A 21035-nucleotide genomic window follows, 5' to 3' on the forward strand; every position below is an offset into this window, starting at 1 on the left:
GGTAGTAGCTATAGTGAGGTAAAGTAGAAAAAAACAGTTTATAAACAGTCTAAGTGTAATAGTAGTGAGCCAAAGTAAATAAAACAGTTTATAAACAGTCAAGTGTAGTAGCTGTAGTGAGCCAAAAGATAAAACAGTTTATAAACAGTCCAACTATGGTAGCTGTAGTGAGTCAAAAGTAGATAAAAAAACAGTTTATAAACAACTAACTGTGTAGAAAGTGATAAAAGTTAAACAGTAAAAGTAGATAAAACCAGTCAGTTTATAAAACAGTCTATCCATGGTAGCCGTAGTGCGCCAAAAGTAGATAAAACATTTTAGAGTAAAAACAGTCTAACTGTGGTAGCTGTAGTGTTCCAAAAAAGTAGATAAAACAGTTTATAAACAGTCCAAGTGGTAGCAGTAGTGAGCCAAAAAGTAGATAAAACAGTTTATAAAACAGTCCAGGTGTATAACCAGGAAGTGAGTCAAAGTAGATAAAACAGTTTATAAACAGTCCAAGTGTAGCCAGAAGTGATTTCAAAAGTAGAAAAAACAGTTTAAACAGTCCAAGTGTGGTAGCTGTAGTATCAAAGCAGATAAAAAACACTATAAACAGTCCAAGTGTAGTAGCTGTAAGTAGTGATTCATAGTAGATAAAAAACAGTTTTATAAACAGTCCAAGTGGTAGTAGCTGTAGTGAGCCAAAAGTAGATAAAACAGTTTATAAACAGTCCTGTGTAGAAGCCTGTAGTGAGCCTGCAGATAGAAAAACAGTTTATAAACAGTCCAACGTAGTAGCCAGAAGGTGAGCCAAAAGTAGATAAAACAGTTTATAAACAGTCTAAGTATGTAGTAGCTGTAGTAGAGCTTAAAAGTAGATAAAACAGTTTATAAACAGTCTAAGTGTGGTAGCTGTAGTGAGCCAAGTAGATAAAACAGTTTATAAAAGTCCCAACTATGGTAGCTGTTGTGTTACTTAAAGTAGATAAAACAGTTTATAAACAGTCAAGTGTAGTAGCTGTAGTGAGCCAAAGTAGATCAAAACAGTTTTATAAACAGAAGAGGTGTGAGTAGCTGTAGTGAGCCAAAAAAGCAGATAAAACAGTTTATAAACAGTCTAAATGTAGTAGCTGTAGTGCCAAAGTGAGATAAAACAGTTTTATAAACAGTCCAAGTGTAGTAGCTGTAGTGAACCAAAGTAGATAAAACAGTTTATAAACAGTCTAAGGTGTGAGGTATGCCAGTGAGCCAAATATAAATAAAACAGTTTATAAACAGTCTAACTGTGGTAGCTGTAGTGTGTGCCAAAAGTAGATAAAACAGTTTATAAACAGTCTAAGTGTGGTAGCTGTAGTGTGCCAAAGTAGATAAAACAGTTTATAAACAGTCCAAATGTAGTAGCTGTAGTGCGCCAAAGTAGATAAAACAGTTTATAAACAGTCTAAGTGTGGTAGCTGTAGTGAGCCAAAAGTAGATAAAACAGTTTATAAACAGTCTAAGTGTGAAGGTAGCTGTAGTGGTGCCAAAGTAGATAAAACAGTTTATAAACAGTCCAAATGTAGTAGCTGTGAGCCAAAGTAGATAAAACAGTTTATAAACAGTCTAAGTGTGGTAGCTGTAGTGTGCCAAAGTATAAAACAGTTTATAAACAGTCCAACTGTAGTAGCTGTAGTGAGCCAAAAGTAGATAAAACCAAAAGTAGATAAAACAGTTTATAAACAGTCTAAGTGTAGTGAGCCAAAGTAGCTGTAGTGTGGCAACCCAAAAGCCAAAAGTAGATAAAACAGTTTATAAACAGTCTAAGTGTAGGTAGTGTAGCTGTTTATAAACAGTCTAGAGCCAAAGTAGATAAAACAGTTTATAAACAGTCTAAGTGTAGTAGCTGTAGTGTGCCAAAAGTAGATAAAACAGTTTATAAACAGTCTAACTATGGTAGCTGTAGTGAGCCAAAGTAGATAAAACAGTTTATAAACAGTCCAACTATGGTAGCAGCTGTAGAAGGCACAAAGTAGATAAAACAGTTTATAAACAGTCCAAGAATGTGGTAGCTGTAGTGTGCCAAAAAGATAGCTGTAGTGAGCCAAAGTAGATAAAACAGTTTATAAACAGTCTAGGTGTGGTAGCTGTAGTGAGCCAAAGTAGATAAAACAGTTTATAAACAGTCCAAGTGTAGTAGCTGTAGTGAGTGCAAAAGTAGATAAAACAGTTTATAAACAGTCTAAGTGTAGTAGCTGTAGTGAGCCAAAGTAAATAAAACAGTTTATAAACAGTCTAAGTGTAGGTAGCTGTAGTGAGCCAAAGTAGATAAAACAGTTTATAAACAGTCTAACTGTGGTAGCTGTAGTGTTCAAAGTAGATAAAACAGTTTATAAACAGTCTAACTATGGTAGCTGTAGTGTAGTGATAAAACAGTTTAGTAAATGATAAAAAGTAGATAAAACAGTTTATAAACAGTCCAAGTGTAGTAGCTGTAGTGAGTCAAAAGTAGAGATAAAACAGTTTATAAACAGTCTAAGTGTAGTAGCTGTAGTGGAGCCAAAAGTAGATAAAACAGTTTATAAACAGTCCATGTGGTAGCTGTAGTGTGCCAAAAATAGATAAAACAGTTTATAAACAGTCTAAGTGTGAGCCTTTGTAGTGAGCCAAAAGTAGATAAAACAGTTTATAAACAGTCCAGTGTGTGTAGCTTCATAGTGTGCCAAAAGTAGATAAAACAGTTTATAAACAGTCCAAGTGTAGTAGCTGTAGTGAGCCAAAGTAGATAAAACAGTTTATAAACAGTCCAAGTGTGAAGTAGTGTAGTGAGCCAGATGTAGGTTTATAAACAGTCAAGTGTGGTAGCTGTGGTGTGCCAGTAGATAAAACAGTTTATAAACAGTCCAAGCTGTAGTAGCTGTAGTGAGCCAAAGGTAGATAAAACAGTTTATAAACAGTCCAAGTGTGGTAGCTGTAGTGAGCCAAAGTAGTAGATAAAACAGTTTATAAACAGTCTAAGTGTAGTAGCTGTAGTGAGCCAAAGTAGATAAAACAGTTTATAAACAGTCTAAGTGTAGTAGCTGTAGTGTGCCAAAGTAGATAAAACAGTTTATAAACAGTCTAAGTGTAGTAGCTGTAGTAGCTGTAGTGAGTGTAAGAATTAGTAATAAGGTCCAAAGTAGAATAAAACAGTTTATAAACAGTCTAAGTGTGGTAGCTGTAGTGAGCCAAAGTAGATAAAACAGTTTATAAACAGTCTAACTGTAGGTAGCTGTAGTGTTCCAAAAGTAGATAAAACAGTTTATAAACAGTCTAAAGTGTGTAGCTGTAGTGTGCCAAAGTAGATAAAACAGTTTATAAACAGTCCAAATGTAGAAAGTAGCTGTAGTGTGCCAAAGTAGATAAAACAGTTTATAAACAGTCCAAGTGTAGTAGCTGTAGTGAGCCAAAGTAGATAAAACAGTTTATAAACAGTCTAAGTGTAGTAGCTGTAGTGTGTGCCAAAGTAGATAAAACAGTTTATAAACAGTCCAAATGTAGTAGCTGTAGTGAGCCAAAAGTAGATAAAACAGTTTATAAACAGTCTAAGTGTGGTAGCTGTAGTGTGCCAAAAGTAGATAAAACAGTTTATAAACAGTCTAAGTGTAGTAGCTGTAGTGAGCCAAAGTAGATAGATAAACAGTCAAGTTGGTAGCTAGAAGTGTCCAAGTGTAAAACAGTTTATAAACAGTCAACTGTAGTAGCTGTAGTGGCCAAAAGTAGATAAAACAGTTTATAAACAGTCCAAGTGTAGTAGCTGTAGTGAGCCAAAGTAGATAAAACAGTTTATAAACAGTCCAAGTGTAGTAGCCTGTAGTGAGCCAAAGTAGATAAAACAGTTTATAAACAGTCCAAGTGTGGTAGCTGTAGTGTGCCAAAGTAGATAAAACAGTTTATAAACAGTCTAACTGTGGTAGCTGTAGTGTGCCAAAAGTAGATAAAACAGTTTATAAAACCAGTCCAAGAATGTGGTAGCTGTAGTGTGCCAAATAGTAGATAAAACAGTTTATAAACAGTCTAAGTGTAGTAGCTGTAGTGAGCCAAAAGTAGATAAAACAGTTTATAAACAGTCTAAGTGTGAGTAGCCAGTAGTGTGCAAAAGTAGATAAAACAGTTTATAAACAGTCCAAGTGTAGTAGCCAGTAGTGAGCCAAAGTAGATAAAACAGTTTATAAACAGTCCAAGTGTAGGTAGCTGTAGTGAGCCAAATGTAGATAAAACAGTTTATAAACAGTCTAGGTGTGGTAGCTGTAGTGAGCCAAAGTAGATAAAACAGTTTATAAACAGTCCAAATGTAGTAGCTGTAGTGAGCCAAAAGTAGATAAAACAGTTTATAAACAGTCTAAGTGTAGTAGCTGTAGTGAGTCAAAAGTAGATAAAACAGTTTATAAACAGTCTAAGTGTGGTAGCTGTAGTGAGCCAAAGTAGATAAAACAGTTTATAAACAGTCTAACTGTATAGCTGTAGTGTGCCAAAAGTAGATAAAACAGTTTATAAACAGTCCAAGTGTGGTAGCTGTAGTGTGCAAAAGTAGATAAAACAGTTTATAAACAGTCCAAATGTAGTAGCTGTAGTGTGCAAAAGTAGATAAAACAGTTTATAAACAGTCTAAGTGTAGTAGCTGTAGTGAGCAAAAGTAGATAAAACAGTTTATAAACAGTCTAAGTGTGGTAGCCAGTAGTGTGCCAAAGTAGATAAAACAGTTTATAAACAGTCCAAGTGTAGTAGCTGTAGTGATCCAAAGTAGATAAAACAGTTTATAAACAGTCCATGTGTGGTAGCTGTAGTGTGCCAAAAAGTAGATAAAACAGTTTATAAACAGTCTAAGTAGTAGTAGCTGTAGTGAGCCAAAAGTAGATAAAACAGTTTATAAACAGTCTAAGGTAGCTGTAGTAGAGTAAAAAGTAGATAAAACAGTTTATAAAACAGTCTAAGTGTGGTAGCTGTAGTGAGCCAAAGAGTAGATAAAACAGTTTATAAACAGTCCAAGTGTAGTAGTAGAAAGTGTGAGCCAAAGTAGATAAAACAGTTTATAAACAGTCCAAGTAGTAGTAGCTGTAGTGAGCCAAAAAGTAGATAAAACAGTTTATAAACAGTCCAAGTGTAGTAGCTGTAGTGAGCCAAAAGTAGATAAAACAGTTTATAAACAGTCCAAGTGTGTAGCTGTAGTGTAGCAAAAGTAGATAAAACAGTTTATAAACAGTCCAAGTGTAGTAGCCAGTGAGGTGATCCAAAAGTAGATAAAAACAGTTTATAAACAGTCCAAGTGTGGTAGCTGTAGTGAGCCAAAGTAGATAAAACAGTTTATAAACAGTCCAAGTGTAGTAGCTGTAGTGAGCCAAAGTAGATAAAACAGTTTATAAACAGTCCAAGTGTAGTAGCTGTAGTGAGCCAAAGTAGATAAAACAGTTTATAAACAGTCTAGGTGTGGTAGCTGTAGTGAGCCAAAGTAGATAAAACAGTTTATAAACAGTCCAAATGTAGTAGCTGTAGTGTGCCAAAGTAGATAAAACAGTTTATAAACAGTCTAAGTGTAGTAGCTGTAGTGAGCCAAAGTAAATAAAACAGTTTATAAACAGTCCAAGTGTAGTAGCTGTAGTGAGCCAAAGTAGATAAAACAGTTTATAAACAGTCCAACTGTGAGTAGCTGTAGTAGCCAAAAGTAGATAAAACAGTTTATAAACAGTCTAACTATAGTAGCTGTAGTGTGCCAAAAGTAGATAAAACAGTTTTTAAACAGTCCAAATGTAGTAGCTGTAGTGTGCCAAAGTAGATAAAACAGTTTATAAACAGTCTAAGTGTAGTAGCTGTAGTGAGCCAAAAGTAGATAAAACAGTTTATAAACAGTCTAAGGTGTTAGTAGCTGTAGTGTGCCAAAAGTAGATAAAACAGTTTATAAACAGTCCAAGTGTAGTAGCTGTAGTGAGCCAAAGTAGATAAAACAGTTTATAAACAGTCCAAGGTGGTAGCTGTAGTGAGCCAAAGTAGATAAAACAGTTTATAAAACAGTCTAAGTGTAGTAGCTGTAGTGAGCCAAAAGTAGATAAAACAGTTTATAAAACAGTCTAAGCTGTGGTAGCTGTAGTAAAAGTAGATAAAACAGTTTATAAACAGTCCAAGTGTAGTAGCTGTAGTGAGCCAAAGTAGATAAAACAGTTTATAAACAGTCTAAGTAGCCTGTAGTGAGCCAAAGTAGATAAAACAGTTTATAAACAGTCCAAGTGTAGTAGCTGTAGAAAGTAAAAAAGTAGATAAAACAGTTTATAAACAGTCCAAGTGTGAGTAGCTGTAGTGATCCAAAAGTAGATAAAACAGTTTATAAACAGTCCAAGCTGTAGTGTGCAATGTAAAACAGTTTATAAACAGCTAGTATAAACAGTCCAAGGTAGTAGCTGTAGTGAGTCAAAGTAGATAAAACAGTTTATAAACAGTCCAAGTGTAGTAGCTGTAGTGAGCCAAAAGTAGATAAAACAGTTTATAAACAGTCCAAGTGTGGTAGCTGTAGTGAGCCAAAGTAGATAAAACAGTTTATAAACAGTCCAAGTGTAGTAGCCAGTAGTGAGCCAAAAGTAGATAAAACAGTTTATAAACAGTCCAAGTGTGGTAGCTGAGTGTGCCAAAAGTAGATAAAACAGTTTATAAACAGTCCAAGTGTAGTAGCCAGTAGTGAGCCAAAGTAGATAAAACAGTTTATAAACAGTCCAATGTAGTAGCTGTAGTGCAAAAGTAGATAAAACAGTTTATAAACAGTCCAAGGTGGTAGCTGTAGTGAGCCAAAGTAGATAAAACAGTTTATAAACAGTCTAAGTAGTGCTGTAGATGTTTATAAACCAAAAGTAGATAAAACAGTTTATAAACAGTCCAAGTGTAGTAGCCAAAAAGTAGATAAAACAGTTTATAAACAGTCCAAGTGTAGTAGCTGTAGTGAGCCAAAGTAGATAAAACAGTTTATAAACAGTCCAAGTGTAGTAGCTGTAGTGAGCCAAAAAAGTAGATAAAACAGTTTATAAACAGTCTAAGTGTAGTAGCTGTAGTGTGCCAAAAGTAGATAAAACAGTTTATAAACAGTCCAAGTGTAGTAGCCAGTAGTGAGCCAAAGTAGATAAAACAGTTTATAAACAGTCCAAGTGTAGTAGCTGTAGTGAGCCAAAAGTAGATAAAACAGATTATAAACAGTCCGTCGGTATAAACAGTCCAAGTGTAGTAGCTGTAGTGAAATGTCAAAAGTAGATAAAACAGTTTATAAACAGTCCAGGGTGTAGTAGCCGTAGTGAGCCAAAAGTAGATAAAACAGTTTATAAACAGTCAAAACAGTAGATAAAACAAGGTGAAGTAGCCAGAAGTGATAAAAGATAAAACAGTTTATAAACAGTCCAAGTGTAGTAGCCAGTGAGCCAAAAGTAGATAAAACAGTTTATAAACAGTCCAAGTGTAGTAGCTGTAGTGAGCCAAAGTAGATAAAACAGTTTATAAACAGTCTAAGTGTGGTAGCTGTAGTGAGCCAAAGTAGATAAAACAGTTTATAAACAGTCCAAATGTAGTAGCTGTAGTGTGCCAAAGTAGATAAAACAGTTTATAAACAGTCTAAGTGTAGTAGCTGTAGTGAGCCAAAGTAAATAAAACAGTTTATAAACAGTCTAAGTGTGGTAGCTGTAGTGAGCCAAAGTAGATAAAACAGTTTATAAACAGTCTAACTGTGGTAGCTGTAGTGTTCCAAAAGTAGATAAAACAGTTTATAAACAGTCCAAGTGTGGTAGCAGTAGTGTGCCAAAGTAGATAAAACAGTTTATAAACAGTCCAAATGTTGTAGCTGTAGTGTGCCAAAGTAGATAAAACAGTTTATAAACAGTCTAAGTGTAGTAGCTGTAGTGAGCCAAAGTAGATAAAACAGTTTATAAACAGTCCAACTGTGGTAGCTGTAGTGTTCCAAAAGTAGATAAAACAGTTTATAAACAGTCTAACTATGGTAGCTGTAGTGTGCCAAAGTAGATAAAACAGTTTATAAACAGTCTAAGTGTGGTAGCTGTAGTGAGCCAAAGTAGATAAAACAGTTTATAAACAGTCTAAGTGTGGTAGCCAGTAGTGTAGCCAAAGTAGATAAAACAGTTTATAAACAGTCCAAATGTGGTAGCTGTAGTGAGCCAAAATAGATAAAACAGTTTATAAACAGTCTAGGTGTGGTAGCTCTAGTGAGCCAAAGTAGATAAAACAGTTTATAAACAGTCCAAATGTAGTAGCTGTAGTGTGCCAAAGTAGATAAAACAGTTTATAGACAGTCTAAGTGTAGTAGCTGTAGTGAGCCAAAGTAAATAAAACAGTTTATAAACAGTCTAAGTGTGGTAGCTGTAGTGAGCCAAAGTAGATAAAACAGTTTATAAACAGTCCAACTGTGGTAGCTGTAGTGTTCCAAAGTAGATAAAACAGTTTATAAACAGTCTAACTGTGGTAGTAGTGTGCCAAAGTAGATAAAACAGTTTTAAACAGTCCAAATGTAGTAGCTGTAGTGTGCCAAAGTAGATAAAACAGTTTATAAACAGTCTAAGTGTAGTAGCTGTAGTGAGCCAAAAGTAGATAAAACAGTTTATAAACAGTCTAAGTGTGGTAGCTGTAGTGTGCCAAAGTAGATAAAACAGTTTATAAACAGTCCAAGTGTAGTAGCTGTAGTGAGCCAAAAGTAGATAAAACAGTTTATAAACAGTCCAAGTGTGGTAGCCAGTAGTGTGCCAAAAGTAGATAAAACAGTTTATAAACAGTCCAAGTGTAGTAGCTGTAGTGTGCCAAAAGTAGATAAAACAGTTTATAAACAGTCTAAGTGTAGTAGCTGTAGTGAGCCAAAGTAGATAAAACAGTTTATAAACAGTCCAAGTGTAGTAGCTGTAGTGAGCCAAAGTAGATAAAACAGTTTATAAACAGTCCAAATGTAGTAGCTGTAGTGTGCCAAAGTAGATAAAACAGTTTATAAACAGTCTAAGGTAGTAGCTGTAGTGAGCCAAAGTAAATAAAACAGTTTATAAACAGTCTAAGTGTGGTAGCTGTAGTGAGCCAAAGTAGATAAAACAGTTTATAAACAGTCTAACTGTGGTAGCTGTAGTGTTCCAAAAGTAGATAAAACAGTTTATAAACAGTCTAAGTGTGGTAGCTGTAGTGTGCCAAAGTAGATAAAACAGTTTTTAAACAGTCCAAATGTAGTAGCTGTAGTGTGCCAAAGTAGATAAAACAGTTTATAAACAGTCTAAGTGTAGTAGCTGTAGTGAGCCAAAAGTAGATAAAACAGTTTATAAACAGTCTAAGTGTGGTAGCTGTAGTGTGCCAAAAGTAGATAAAACAGTTTATAAACAGTCCAAGTGTAGTAGCTGTAGTGAGCCAAAAGTAGATAAAACAGTTTATAAACAGTCCAAGTGTGTAGTAGCTAGTGTGCCAAAAGTAGATAAAACAGTTTATAAACAGTCTAAGTGTAGTAGCTGTAGTGAGCCAAAAGTAGATAAAACAGTTTATAAACAGTCTAAGTGTGGTAGCTGTAGTGAGCCAAAAGTAGATAAAACAGTTTATAAACAGTCCAAGTGTAGTAGCTGTAGTGAGCCAAAAGTAGATAAAACAGTTTATAAACAGTCCAAGTGTAGTAGCTGTAGTGAGCCAAAAGTAGATAAAACAGTTTATAAACAGTCCAAGTGTAGTAGCTGTAGTGAGCCAAATGTAGATAAAACAGTTTATAAACAGTCCAAGTGTGGTAGCTGTAGTGTGCCAAAAGTAGATAAAACAGTTTATAAACAGTCCAAGTGTAGTAGCTGTAGTGAGCCAAAAGTAGATAAAACAGTTTATAAACAGTCTAAGTGTAGTAGCTGTAGTGAGCCAAAAGTAGATAAAACAGTTTATAAACAGTCTAAGTGTGGTAGCTGTAGTGTGCCAAAAGTAGATAAAACAGTTTATAAACAGTCCAAGTGTAGTAGCTGTAGTGAGCCAAAAGTAGATAAAACAGTTTATAAACAGTCCAAAGTGTAGTAGCTGTAGAGTGAGCCAAAGTAGATAAAACAGTTTATAAACAGTCTAGGTGTGGTAGCTGTAGTGAGCCAAAGTAGATAAAACAGTTTATAAACAGTCCAAATGTAGTAGCTGTAGTGTGCCAAAGTAGATAAAACAGTTTATAGACAGTCTAAGTGTAGTAGCTGTAGTGAGCCAAAGTAAATAAAACAGTTTATAAACAGTCTAAGTGTGGTAGCTGTAGTGAGCCAAAGTAGATAAAACAGTTTATAAACAGTCCAACTGTGGTAGCTGTAGTGTTCCAAAAGTAGATAAAACAGTTTATAAACAGTCTAACTATGGTAGCTGTAGTGTGCCAAAAGTAGATAAAACAGTTTTTAAACAGTCCAAATGTAGTAGCTGTAGTGTGCCAAAGTAGATAAAACAGTTTATAAACAGTCTAAGTGTAGTAGCTGTAGTGAGCCAAAAGTAGATAAAACAGTTTATAAACAGTCTAAGGTGGTAGCTGTAGTGTGCCAAAAGTAGATAAAACAGTTTATAAACAGTCCAAGTGTAGTAGCTGTAGTGAGCCAAAAGTAGATAAAACAGTTTATAAACAGTCTAAGTGTAGTAGCTGTAGTGTGCAAAAGTAGATAAAACAGTTTATAAACAGTCTAAGTGTAGTAGCTGTAGTGAGCCAAAAGTAGATAAAACAGTTTATAAACAGTCTAAGTGTGGTAGCTGTAGTGTGCCAAAAGTAGATAAAACAGTTTATAAACAGTCCAAGTGTAGTAGCTGTAGTGAGCCAAAAGTAGATAAAACAGTTTATAAACAGTCCAAGTGTAGTAGCTGTAGTGAGCCAAATGTAGATAAAACAGTTTATAAACAGTCCAAGTGTAGTAGCTGTAGTGAGCCAAAGTAGATAAAACAGTTTATAAACAGTCCAAGTGTGGTAGCTGTAGTGTGCCAAAAGTAGATAAAACAGTTTATAAACAGTCCAAGTGTAGTAGCTGTAGTGTGCCAAAAGTAGATAAAACAGTTTATAAACAGTCTAAGTGTAGTAGCTGTAGTGAGCCAAAAGTAGATAAAACAGTTTATAAACAGTCCAAGTGTGGTAGCTGTAGTGTGCCAAAAGTAGATAAAACAGTTTATAAACAGTCCAAGTGTAGTAGCTGTAGTGAGCCAAAAGTAGATAAAACAGTTTATAAACAGTCCAAGTGTAGTAGCTGTAGTGAGCCAAATGTAGATAAAACAGTTTATAAACAGTCTAGGTGTGGTAGCTGTAGTGAGCCAAAGTAGATAAAACAGTTTATAAACAGTCCAAATGTAGTAGCTGTAGTGTGCCAAAGTAGATAAAACAGTTTATAGACAGTCTAAGTGTAGTAGCTGTAGTGAGCCAAAGTAGATAAAACAGTTTATAAACAGTCTAAGTGTGGTAGCTGTAGTGAGCCAAAGTAGATAAAACAGTTTATAAACAGTCCAACTGTGGTAGCTGTAGTGTTCCAAAAGTAGATAAAACAGTTTATAAACAGTCTAAGTGTGGTAGCTGTAGTGTGCCAAAGTAGATAAAACAGTTTATAAACAGTCCAAATGTAGTAGCTGTAGTGTGCCAAAAGTAGATAAAACAGTTTATAAACAGTCTAAGTGTAGTAGCTGTAGTGAGCCAAAAGTAGATAAAACAGTTTATAAACAGTCTAAGTGTGGTAGCTGTAGTGTGCAAAAAGTAGATAAAACAGTTTATAAACAGTCCAAGTGTAGTAGTAGCTGTAGTGAGCCAAAAGTAGATAAAACAGTTTATAAACAGTCTAAGTGTGGTAGCTGTAGTGTGCCAAAAGTAGATAAAACAGTTTATAAACAGTCTAAGTGTAGTAGCTGTAGTGAGCCAAAAGTAGATAAAACAGTTTATAAACAGTCTAAGTGTGGTAAAGTGTGCCAAAGTAGATAAAACAGTTTATAAACAGTCCAAGTGTAGTAGCTGTAGTGAGCCAAAAGTAGATAAAACAGTTTATAAACAGTCCAAGTGTAGTAGCTGTAGTGAGCCAAATGTAGATAAAACAGTTTATAAACAGTCTAAGTGTGGTAGCTGTAGTGAGCCAAAGTAGATAAAACAGTTTATAAACAGTCCAAATGTAGTAGCTGTAGTGTGCCAAAGTAGATAAAACAGTTTATAAACAGTCTAAGTGTAGTAGCTGTAGTGAGCCAAAGTAGATAAAACAGTTTATAAACAGTCTAATTGTGGTAGCTGTAGTGAGCCAAAGTAGATAAAAACAGTTTATAAACAGTCTAAGTGTAGTAGCTGTAGTGAGCCAAAAGTGAAGACGAGAACCTTCGTGGTGGTTAGTTTCTTTCTTTGGGTAAATGTTTGTAAATTTAAATGACGTTTAAAAAGAATCGACATCAAAGTAATTTTGAAGTGAGGTTAATATAGTGATATATAAATATAAATATAAACAGTTTTACCTTACTCGTACATAAAGTTGACAACAAAAACTAAGAGTTTTACCCTGCAATGTATTATACAATTAGAAGCTTAAAGAAAATCTCTGTGTTTTTAAGCCGTACCTTAACGATGTAGATCTAAAATATTTTCCAAATTGATTTAGAAAACTCGAGTTATGCTTCATGAACAAAATAGATTTCCTGGTCAATCATTTACTCGTTAGATATCTTTGATGTTTTGAAAACGTTAAGGAACATCATTATGTATGTCCAGATTGATTGATAGCTGCTGTGGATTTCGGTTTACTGGTAACTACATGGTACAGCTACAGGGAGGTCGCATTGAAAGATATAAAATTACTCACTTTCTGCCATCTAGTGACACAAGATGTTATTACTTTTAACACTAAAGCTCATATAGAATATTAGGAAATTTATTATTTGATTAGAACTACTGGAATTCTCTTTCCATTGACTTAATATGTAATTACCATATCGTTGTAATTATTCACTTTACGTCTAAATCAAACTCATTTCAATATTTATATATATATATATGTACTATTTGACTGGTCAATTTAAGACTTCTGGTGAATGTCAGTTTCCTTACAGTAATAAGTTTCAGTCTCCTCCGTATATCTAATAATATTATCATTTAGAAATAAATATGAGAATATAACAAGTAATATATAAAATCAAAAAGTTGAAACATCATACAAATTAATTTAAAATATACAAAATCACCAATTGAAAGGTAATTTCTCAGTTAACTCAATAGAAGTTAGAACTACAGATCAGGTAGAAACGATGCAGCCTCCTTTTTCCAAACAGACTCTCTGCTGTAATTTTTTTCAACTGTTTACTTCCTCTCAGACTAAAGTAAGAAACGGCGTTCTCCACACTTTTATAGCTATTGTAGTCGTAAAAAGCGACTCTTTCATTTCTGAAAATCTATTGATCAGAATAATTCGGTTTAGTTTTCTTTCGCTCCAGACGAAAGTGATATAAAGTTTAGGAGAATCAATATTGTTTTCTGTTATTTTTCTTTCCTTAAACCAAGAAAATCGTATTTTTGTAGACGCTAGAGTTTTACTTTTGCACGTGTATGACACGTGCTTAACAATGCACATCCTGTTACGTTACATTCAAATCGTTATTGTTATAGAGTTCCTTCTTTTGTTGAATAAAGGCACCTAGAATGAATTTTGTAACGTTTCATGACTATCTTCTACTAAATAATACTTTATCAAGTGAATCGATACAGAAGTCTTAAATAATAAGAAAAATTCGATCTAACGTTCGTGAACTAGCTGTATGGTGGGTTTATGTTTGTTTGTTTTTATATTTTGCGAAGAGCTTTAATATTTTCATGCTGTGCTAAGCCTATCGCGTCAACTTCGGTTTGGCTATGTTATATTTCAAGTTGGCTTCAAACTGCGACTGAAAAGGCTTTTCACGAGACCTTACTGGGTCGAGAGTAGACGAAATTCAGCACGATCATACAAATATGACAGTTTAAAGTAACGATATGGATTATAGTGTCAAACCAACATTAATTAAAACTGCAAAAACTGGCACATAAATAACTTGTTTTTTGAAATAGTTTACAGTTAAAATTAACTTCTTAATAATTTCATGATTAGAACTGGGTTATCAGAATTTTTATTTATTTATGGAAAGCATATTAGATCTCTGGAAAATATAACAAAACAAATTAGAAAAAAAAATACGTGCAATGTTAAAGATTGTTCAGTTGGTTACCTGGCTGCCAATAAGAAACATAAATAACATCTAAACGTTGTTTTTAGCCAATGAAATTGGTGGTTAATAGCCATTACCTTATGATGTCCCAGGTTTTCTACAGTACACTGTAAGATAGCATCTTTCCCAGATCTCACGGTTAATTTCGTTATATCTACAATAGATGGCTCTAAAAATACATGAGATTAGACATATTCTTACTTAATACGCAACAAAGAAAACAAATCATAATATGAAATAAATTTAATTTTTATTAATGTAATATTCTGACGTACTTTATAGATTTTGTTACAATGTTTACTGTATCTACCTATTTATCATGTTTTAAAATACACTTTATCGTAATTTTTGTTCATGAAGGGCATAAAAAGTTGAATCAAGTACATTTATTGTGTGCTATTCAGTTATCAGCCTGATTTATATATCGACGTAAGTGCTGCCATCTGTCAATGGAGTAAATTAATAAATGTTATGATCTGGAATATACAACAACAATTTTAACAATCTAATAGAAATAACGAACACACCATTAAAAAATTAAAGCTTTAATAGTAACACTCAAGAGGTACTAAACTAAATTTATAATTCTTATAATGTTTCACTTAATAATGTTGTACCTTCTTCCGTAGAATCATAAAGATAGCTGTCTGCGATTAGTCGACTGAAGCTCGTGGGCTTCAACTCCCGTCGACGTTTGTTTTTACCTCTTTTGTTTGTTTCCAACAGAGGGCTGTTCGAGTGTGAGGCTGAAAGAAATTCCAGGATTTTTGTTATTAGCAAAATTTCCGAAACCTTAAAATTATTTTTATATAAGAAAAAATATAACAAAGTTCTAAACGATTCTTCGTTTACTGTTCTGTATTTTATGGAATTACATGAATGAAAATTAACGTCTGTGTAAATTGTATTTTTTTTATAATTCGCGCAAAGCTACATGAGAGCTATCTGCACTAGCCGTCCCTCACTTAGCAGTGTAAGACTAGAGGGAAGGCAGCTATTCATCACAACCCGCCGCCAAATCTCGGACTACTCTTTTATCAACGAATAAAGGGATTTGAACGTGACATTATAGCGCTCCGACGGCTAAGAAGGCGAACATGTTTGGTGTAACTAAGATTCGAACCCACAACCCTTGGATTACGAATCGAGTGACTCAACCACCTAGCCATGCCGGGTCCACTCATTTTGTTCAATGTACAGCACACGTACAAAAATAAAACTACATATAAACTTTAACTCCTGGAAAGTTTCAGAAAGAAGTGAATTGCTTCAGGAGTTATACGCAAAAGTTCAAACTTCGATCCCCGCGACGGACACATTACACATAAACTGTTGACTGGTGTTCGTGCTAAAACAAACGATTTCTCCAGTGACTCAGCAGTAAGGTTGAACACTTATAGTACGAACATTTTAAACCAAACAAATAAATGAATTTTACTGCTCTGCCAGGATAATCAGTCTTACCGTAAACTTTAATCTGAAGATTTACCAGAAATAATTCTCTAGTAACAATTAATTTTATTTTTTACTGATATTTGCTCTTTAACAAGGCGATATAATTTTTATTTATTTTTAATAGAGGGTCCTAGGTTTAGCTCAAACAACATATTATATAGCACAGTATTTTATTTGGAGTGAAATAAACCACTCTATTTTTAGGCTTATTTATTTATGGTTATGTTAATAACTTCCTTTCAACATGATTCGCGATGGATTTGCCTAAAGTTTAAGGACTTACAACGCTAAAACCAGAGACTCGATTACCCCCAGAAGATGGCAGTCTATTGTACGCTAAAAAAAACACCCAACCATATTACCATTTTCCCAGACGCGATTCTTCTAACATGTAAAGTAGAAGTGTGTTGTGTCAGTATTGTGTAAAACAATGCTTTAGTTATCACTTCATAACCCAGTGTCGGTATTGTGTAAAACAATGCTTTAGTTATCACTTCATAACTCAGTGTCAGTATTGTGTAAAACAATGCTTTAGTTATCACTTCATAACCCAGTGTCGGTATTGTGTAAAACAATGCTTTAGTTATCACTTCATAACCCAGTGTCGGTATTGTGTAAAACAATGCTTTAGTTATCACTTCATAACCCAGTGTCGGTATTGTGTAAAACAATGCTTTAGTTATCACTTCATAACCCAGTGTCAGTTTTGTGTAAAACTATGCTTTAGTTATCACTTCATAACCCAGTGTCGGTATTGTGTAAAACAATGCTTTAGTTATCACTTCATAACCCAGTGTCAGTATTGTGTAAAACAATGCTTTAGTTATCACTTCATAACCCAGAGTCGGTATTGTGTAAAACAATGCTTTAGTTATCACTTCATAACCCAGTGTCAGTACTGTGCAAAACAATGCTTTAGTTATCACTTCATAACCCAGTGTCGGTATTGTGTAAAACAATGCTTTGTAAAACAATGTTATCACTTCATAACCCAGTGTCAGTATTGTGTAAAACAATGCTTTAGTTATCACTTCATAACCTAGAGTCGGTATTGTGTAAAACAATGCTTTAGTTATCACTTCATAACCCAGTGTCAGTACTGTGCAAAACAATGCTTTATCACTTCATAACCCAGTTATCACTTCATAACCCAGTGTCGGTATTGTGTAAAACAATGCTTTAGTTGTCACTTCATAACCCAGTGTCAGTATTGTGTAAAACAATGCTTTAGTTATCACTTCATAACCCAGTGTCGGTATTGTGTAAAACAATGCTTTAGTTATCACTTCATAACCCAGTGTCGGTATTGTGTAAAACAATGCTTTAGTTATCACTTCATAACCCAGTGTCGGTTTTGTGTAAAACTATGCTTTTGGTTATCACTTCATAACCCAGTGTCGGTATTGTGTAAAACAATGCTTTAGTTATCACTTCATAACCCAGTGTCGGTATTGTGTAAAACAATGCTTTAGTTATCACTTCATAACTCAATGTCAGTATTGTGTAAAACAATGCTTTAGTTATCACTTCATAACCTAGAGTCGGTATTGTGTAAAACAATGCTTTAGTTATCACTTCATAACCCAGTGTCAGTACTGTGCAAAACAATGCTTTAGTTATCACTTCATAACCCAGTGTCGGTATTGTGTAAAACAATGCTTTAGTTATCACTTCATAACCCAGTGTCGGTATTGTGTAAAACAATGCTTTAGTTATCACTTCATAACCCAATGTCAGTATTGTGTAAAACAATGCTTTAGTTATCACTTCATAGCCCCGTGTCGGTATTGTGTAAAACAATGCTTTAGTTATGACTTCAGAACCCAGTGTCGGTATTGTATAAAACAATGCTTTAGTTATCACTTCATAACTCAGTTTCGGTATTGTGTAAAACAATGCTTTAGTTATCACTTCAGAACCCAGTGTCGGTATTGTGTAAAACAATGCTTTAGTTATCACTTCATAACCCAGTGTCGGTATTGTGTAAAACAATGCTTTAGTTATCACTTCAGAACCCAGTGTCGGTATTGTGTAAAACAATGCTTTAGTTATGACTTCAGAACCCAGTGTCGTTATTGTATAAAACAATGTTTTATTTGCACTTCGAGCTGTATACGTAACATAATAACTGCTCTAGTGATAAAACTGTGGTAAATATACGAATGGATATGAATAATTTGTTGTATGTCCTCCAATAAATTAGTTTCAACGATTGTACACCAATTTAAAGTTTACCAATCAACAAAACAAAACAGTTAGGAAATTATTTAAGTTGATTGATATAATGTAATCAAAATATCTAATATGGGAGCTTTTGTGTATCACTTTATCTGAAGCTTAAAAAGTTGATGGATAGTAAAGAATTCTTCCTGGCGCTTCTGAGAGCTAATTTTATCGCTGGAGATTAGAGTTTGACCTTTTCCGTCGACTGGTTCAGCCTTAATACGGAAGACAAAAACCGTATCAAACAATACAAGCCACAGAAAGAGGTTTATTTCACATTCAAATTCTATCTCCTTCACCCCACGTGACAGACACGCTTTGTTCTTAGATAGCGCCACAGACAGTTCGACCATTTCCACAATACAAAGCAAGTCCTTCGATAGAGGCGCAAGCAACCGAGGAATTCAAACATTCTTGACGTGTTCCTCACTAATTAAGAGCAATAGAACATTTCATTGGCAAATTTTAAAAGTAGGCTTAAGTTAATTTGTTTTTGTTTCGTACGCTTGCAGAGTAATGTCATGATCATGTTATATTCTCACACACGGATTGCTTTAAGTGTTGTTAAGTTACAAAGTTTGACTAATTTCAAATTACGTCCCCTTCAAGTTTTATGCCCACATACATAGGGGTATAAGTTTAAAAAAAATCAACTTTATCTCAGTTTATTTACTGTGGCATAAACGTAACGAAGTAACTGAATAAAAATCAGATTGCCTGGGTTCGATCCTCGCGGTTTTATTTCTTTTTTTTCTCATTTTTCGTTTATTTATGTTTTGATTTTTACAGGGAAAAGTGAGTCGTATACAACGCAACAGGAAGGCGGCAAGCCAGGTTATAAAGAAATGATTTATTTATAGCATCGCTATATGACAAAACAATGAAACTAAAGCGAGAAAATGGCCATGGTACTTACTTTATTCATGACCACATAATAAGTAATTCACTGAATAATTAAAGTCTGAACTCGAGTCCAGATTTTCATATTTACAAGTGTTACTTTGTTTCATGTTGTTGGTCAGATAGTCTGATAAATGACCTGAGAAACAAATCTTAAAGTGTAAATATATCACTATCAGTATATTTATACTACTTGTTATTTCAGAAAGAAAAAAATTAAATTATTCACCTTGTTGGGATTACGTAAATTATGTCACATCGTTTTACATTGTTATATAAGTTATGTTACATCGTTTTACATTGTTACATAAGTTATGTTACATCGTTTTACATTGTTGCATAAGTTATGTCACATCGTTTTACATTGTTACATAAGTTATGTTACATCATTTTATATTGTTGCATAAATTACATGTTACATCGTTTTATATTGCTACATAAATTACACGTTACTTCGTTTTACATTTTTACGTAAATTACATGTTGCACCGTTTTATATTGTTACATAAGTTACATGTTACATCGTTTCATATTATGACGTAAATTATATGTTACATCGTTTTATACTGTTGCATAAATTATAAGTTTTATCGTTCTATGTTGTTACATAAATTATATGTTACATTGTTTTATATTCTTACACAAATTACGTGTGACATCGTTTTATATTTTCACATAAATTACATGTTACACCGTTTCATACGGTTATGTAAGTTGCATGTTTTATCGTTTTAAGTTGTTACATAAATTACATGCTACACCGTTTTATATGTTACATAAATTACATGTTATATCGTTTTATATTGTTAAGTAAATTTCATGTTACATTGTTTTATATTGTTAAGTACATTTCATGTTACATTGTTTTATATTGTTAAGTAAATTTCATGTTACATTGTTTTATATTGTTAAGTAAAGTTAATGTTACATTGTTTTATACTGTTAAGTACATTTCATGTTACATTGTTTTATATTGTTAAGTAAATTTAATGTTACATTGTTTTATATTGTTAAGTAAATTTCATGTTACATTGTTTTATATTGTTAAGTAAATTTAATGTTACATTGTTTTATACTGTTAAGTACATTTCATGTTACATTGTTTTATATTGTTAAGTAAATTTCATGTTACATTGTTTTATATTGTTAAGTAAATTTCATGTTACATTGTTTTATACTGTTAAGTAAATTTCATGTTACATTGTTTTATACTGTTACATAAATTACATGTTACATCGTTTTAGGCCCGGCATGGCCAGGTGGGTTAAGGCGTTCGACTCATGATCCGAGGATCGATGGTTCGAATCCCCGTCGCACCAAACATGCTCGCCCTTTCAGCCGTGGGGGCGTTATAATGTACGAGCAATCCCACTATTCGTTGGTAAAAGAGTAGTCTAAGAGTTGGCGGTGGGTGGTGATGACTAACTTCCTTCTCTATGGTCTTACACTGCTAAATTATGGACGGCTAGCGAAGATAGCCCTGAAGTAGCTTTGCGCGAAATTGAAAGAAACAGTCACATCGTTTTAAATTGTTAAGTAAATTTCATGTTACATTGTTTTATATTGTTAAGTAAATTTCATGTTACATTGTTTTATATTGTTAAGTAAATTTCATGTTACATTGTTTTATATTGTTAAGTAAATTTCATGTTACATTGTTAAGTAAATTTCATGTTACATTGCATTATGTTGTTAAGTAAATTTCATGTTACATTGCATTATGTTGTTACGTAAATTTCATGTTACATTGCATTATGTTGTTACGTAAATTATATGTTACATCGTTTTATATTGTTACATCAATTATATGTTACATCGTGTTATATTGTTACGTAAATTACATGTTACACTATTTCATATTGTTACATAAATTACATGTTACATCGTTTCATATTGTTACATAAATTACATGTTACACCGTTTTATATTGTTACATAAATTACATGTTGCTTCGGTTTATATTGTTACGTAAATTACATGTTCCATCGGTTTATATTGTTACATAAGTTACATGTTTCATCGTTTTATACTGTTACATAAATGATATGTTACGTCCTTTTACACTTTATTGATTTAAGTTATTAAGATAATTAAGTGTTCTATAGGTTTATTTTTCGTTACATAATCAATGTAATTTTTATATTTACCAGTATTATTAAATGTTATTAATTTCCTGTATTACTACCAGTTTCAGAGTACATAATATCAAACTATTATTCACATTATTTGAATTTTTTGTCCCTAAATAATTAGGGCCTTAGTATATATATATACATGTATTTTTATTTTATTTTTTAATTTTA

At 33.3% G+C, this 21035-nt stretch overlaps 1 protein-coding gene across 1 annotated transcript in view; it reads right to left on the reverse strand.

Annotated features, from left to right (window-relative positions):
• Positions 1-21035, reverse strand: part of LOC143241701 (uncharacterized) — a 115423-nt gene that overhangs the window by 31662 nt on the left and 62726 nt on the right. The window contains exons 4-5 of the mRNA XM_076484931.1: positions 14772-14900; positions 14232-14323 (exon numbers count right to left, since the gene is read on the reverse strand). Of these exons, the coding sequence (XP_076341046.1) occupies positions 14232-14323; positions 14772-14900 (221 nt within the window). The remainder of the gene's footprint in view (positions 1-14231; positions 14324-14771; positions 14901-21035) is intronic.

Source organism: Tachypleus tridentatus, unplaced genomic scaffold, assembly GCF_004210375.1.
Source record: "Tachypleus tridentatus isolate NWPU-2018 unplaced genomic scaffold, ASM421037v1 Hic_cluster_1, whole genome shotgun sequence".
Classification (NCBI taxonomy): Eukaryota; Metazoa; Arthropoda; class Merostomata; order Xiphosura; family Limulidae; genus Tachypleus; species Tachypleus tridentatus.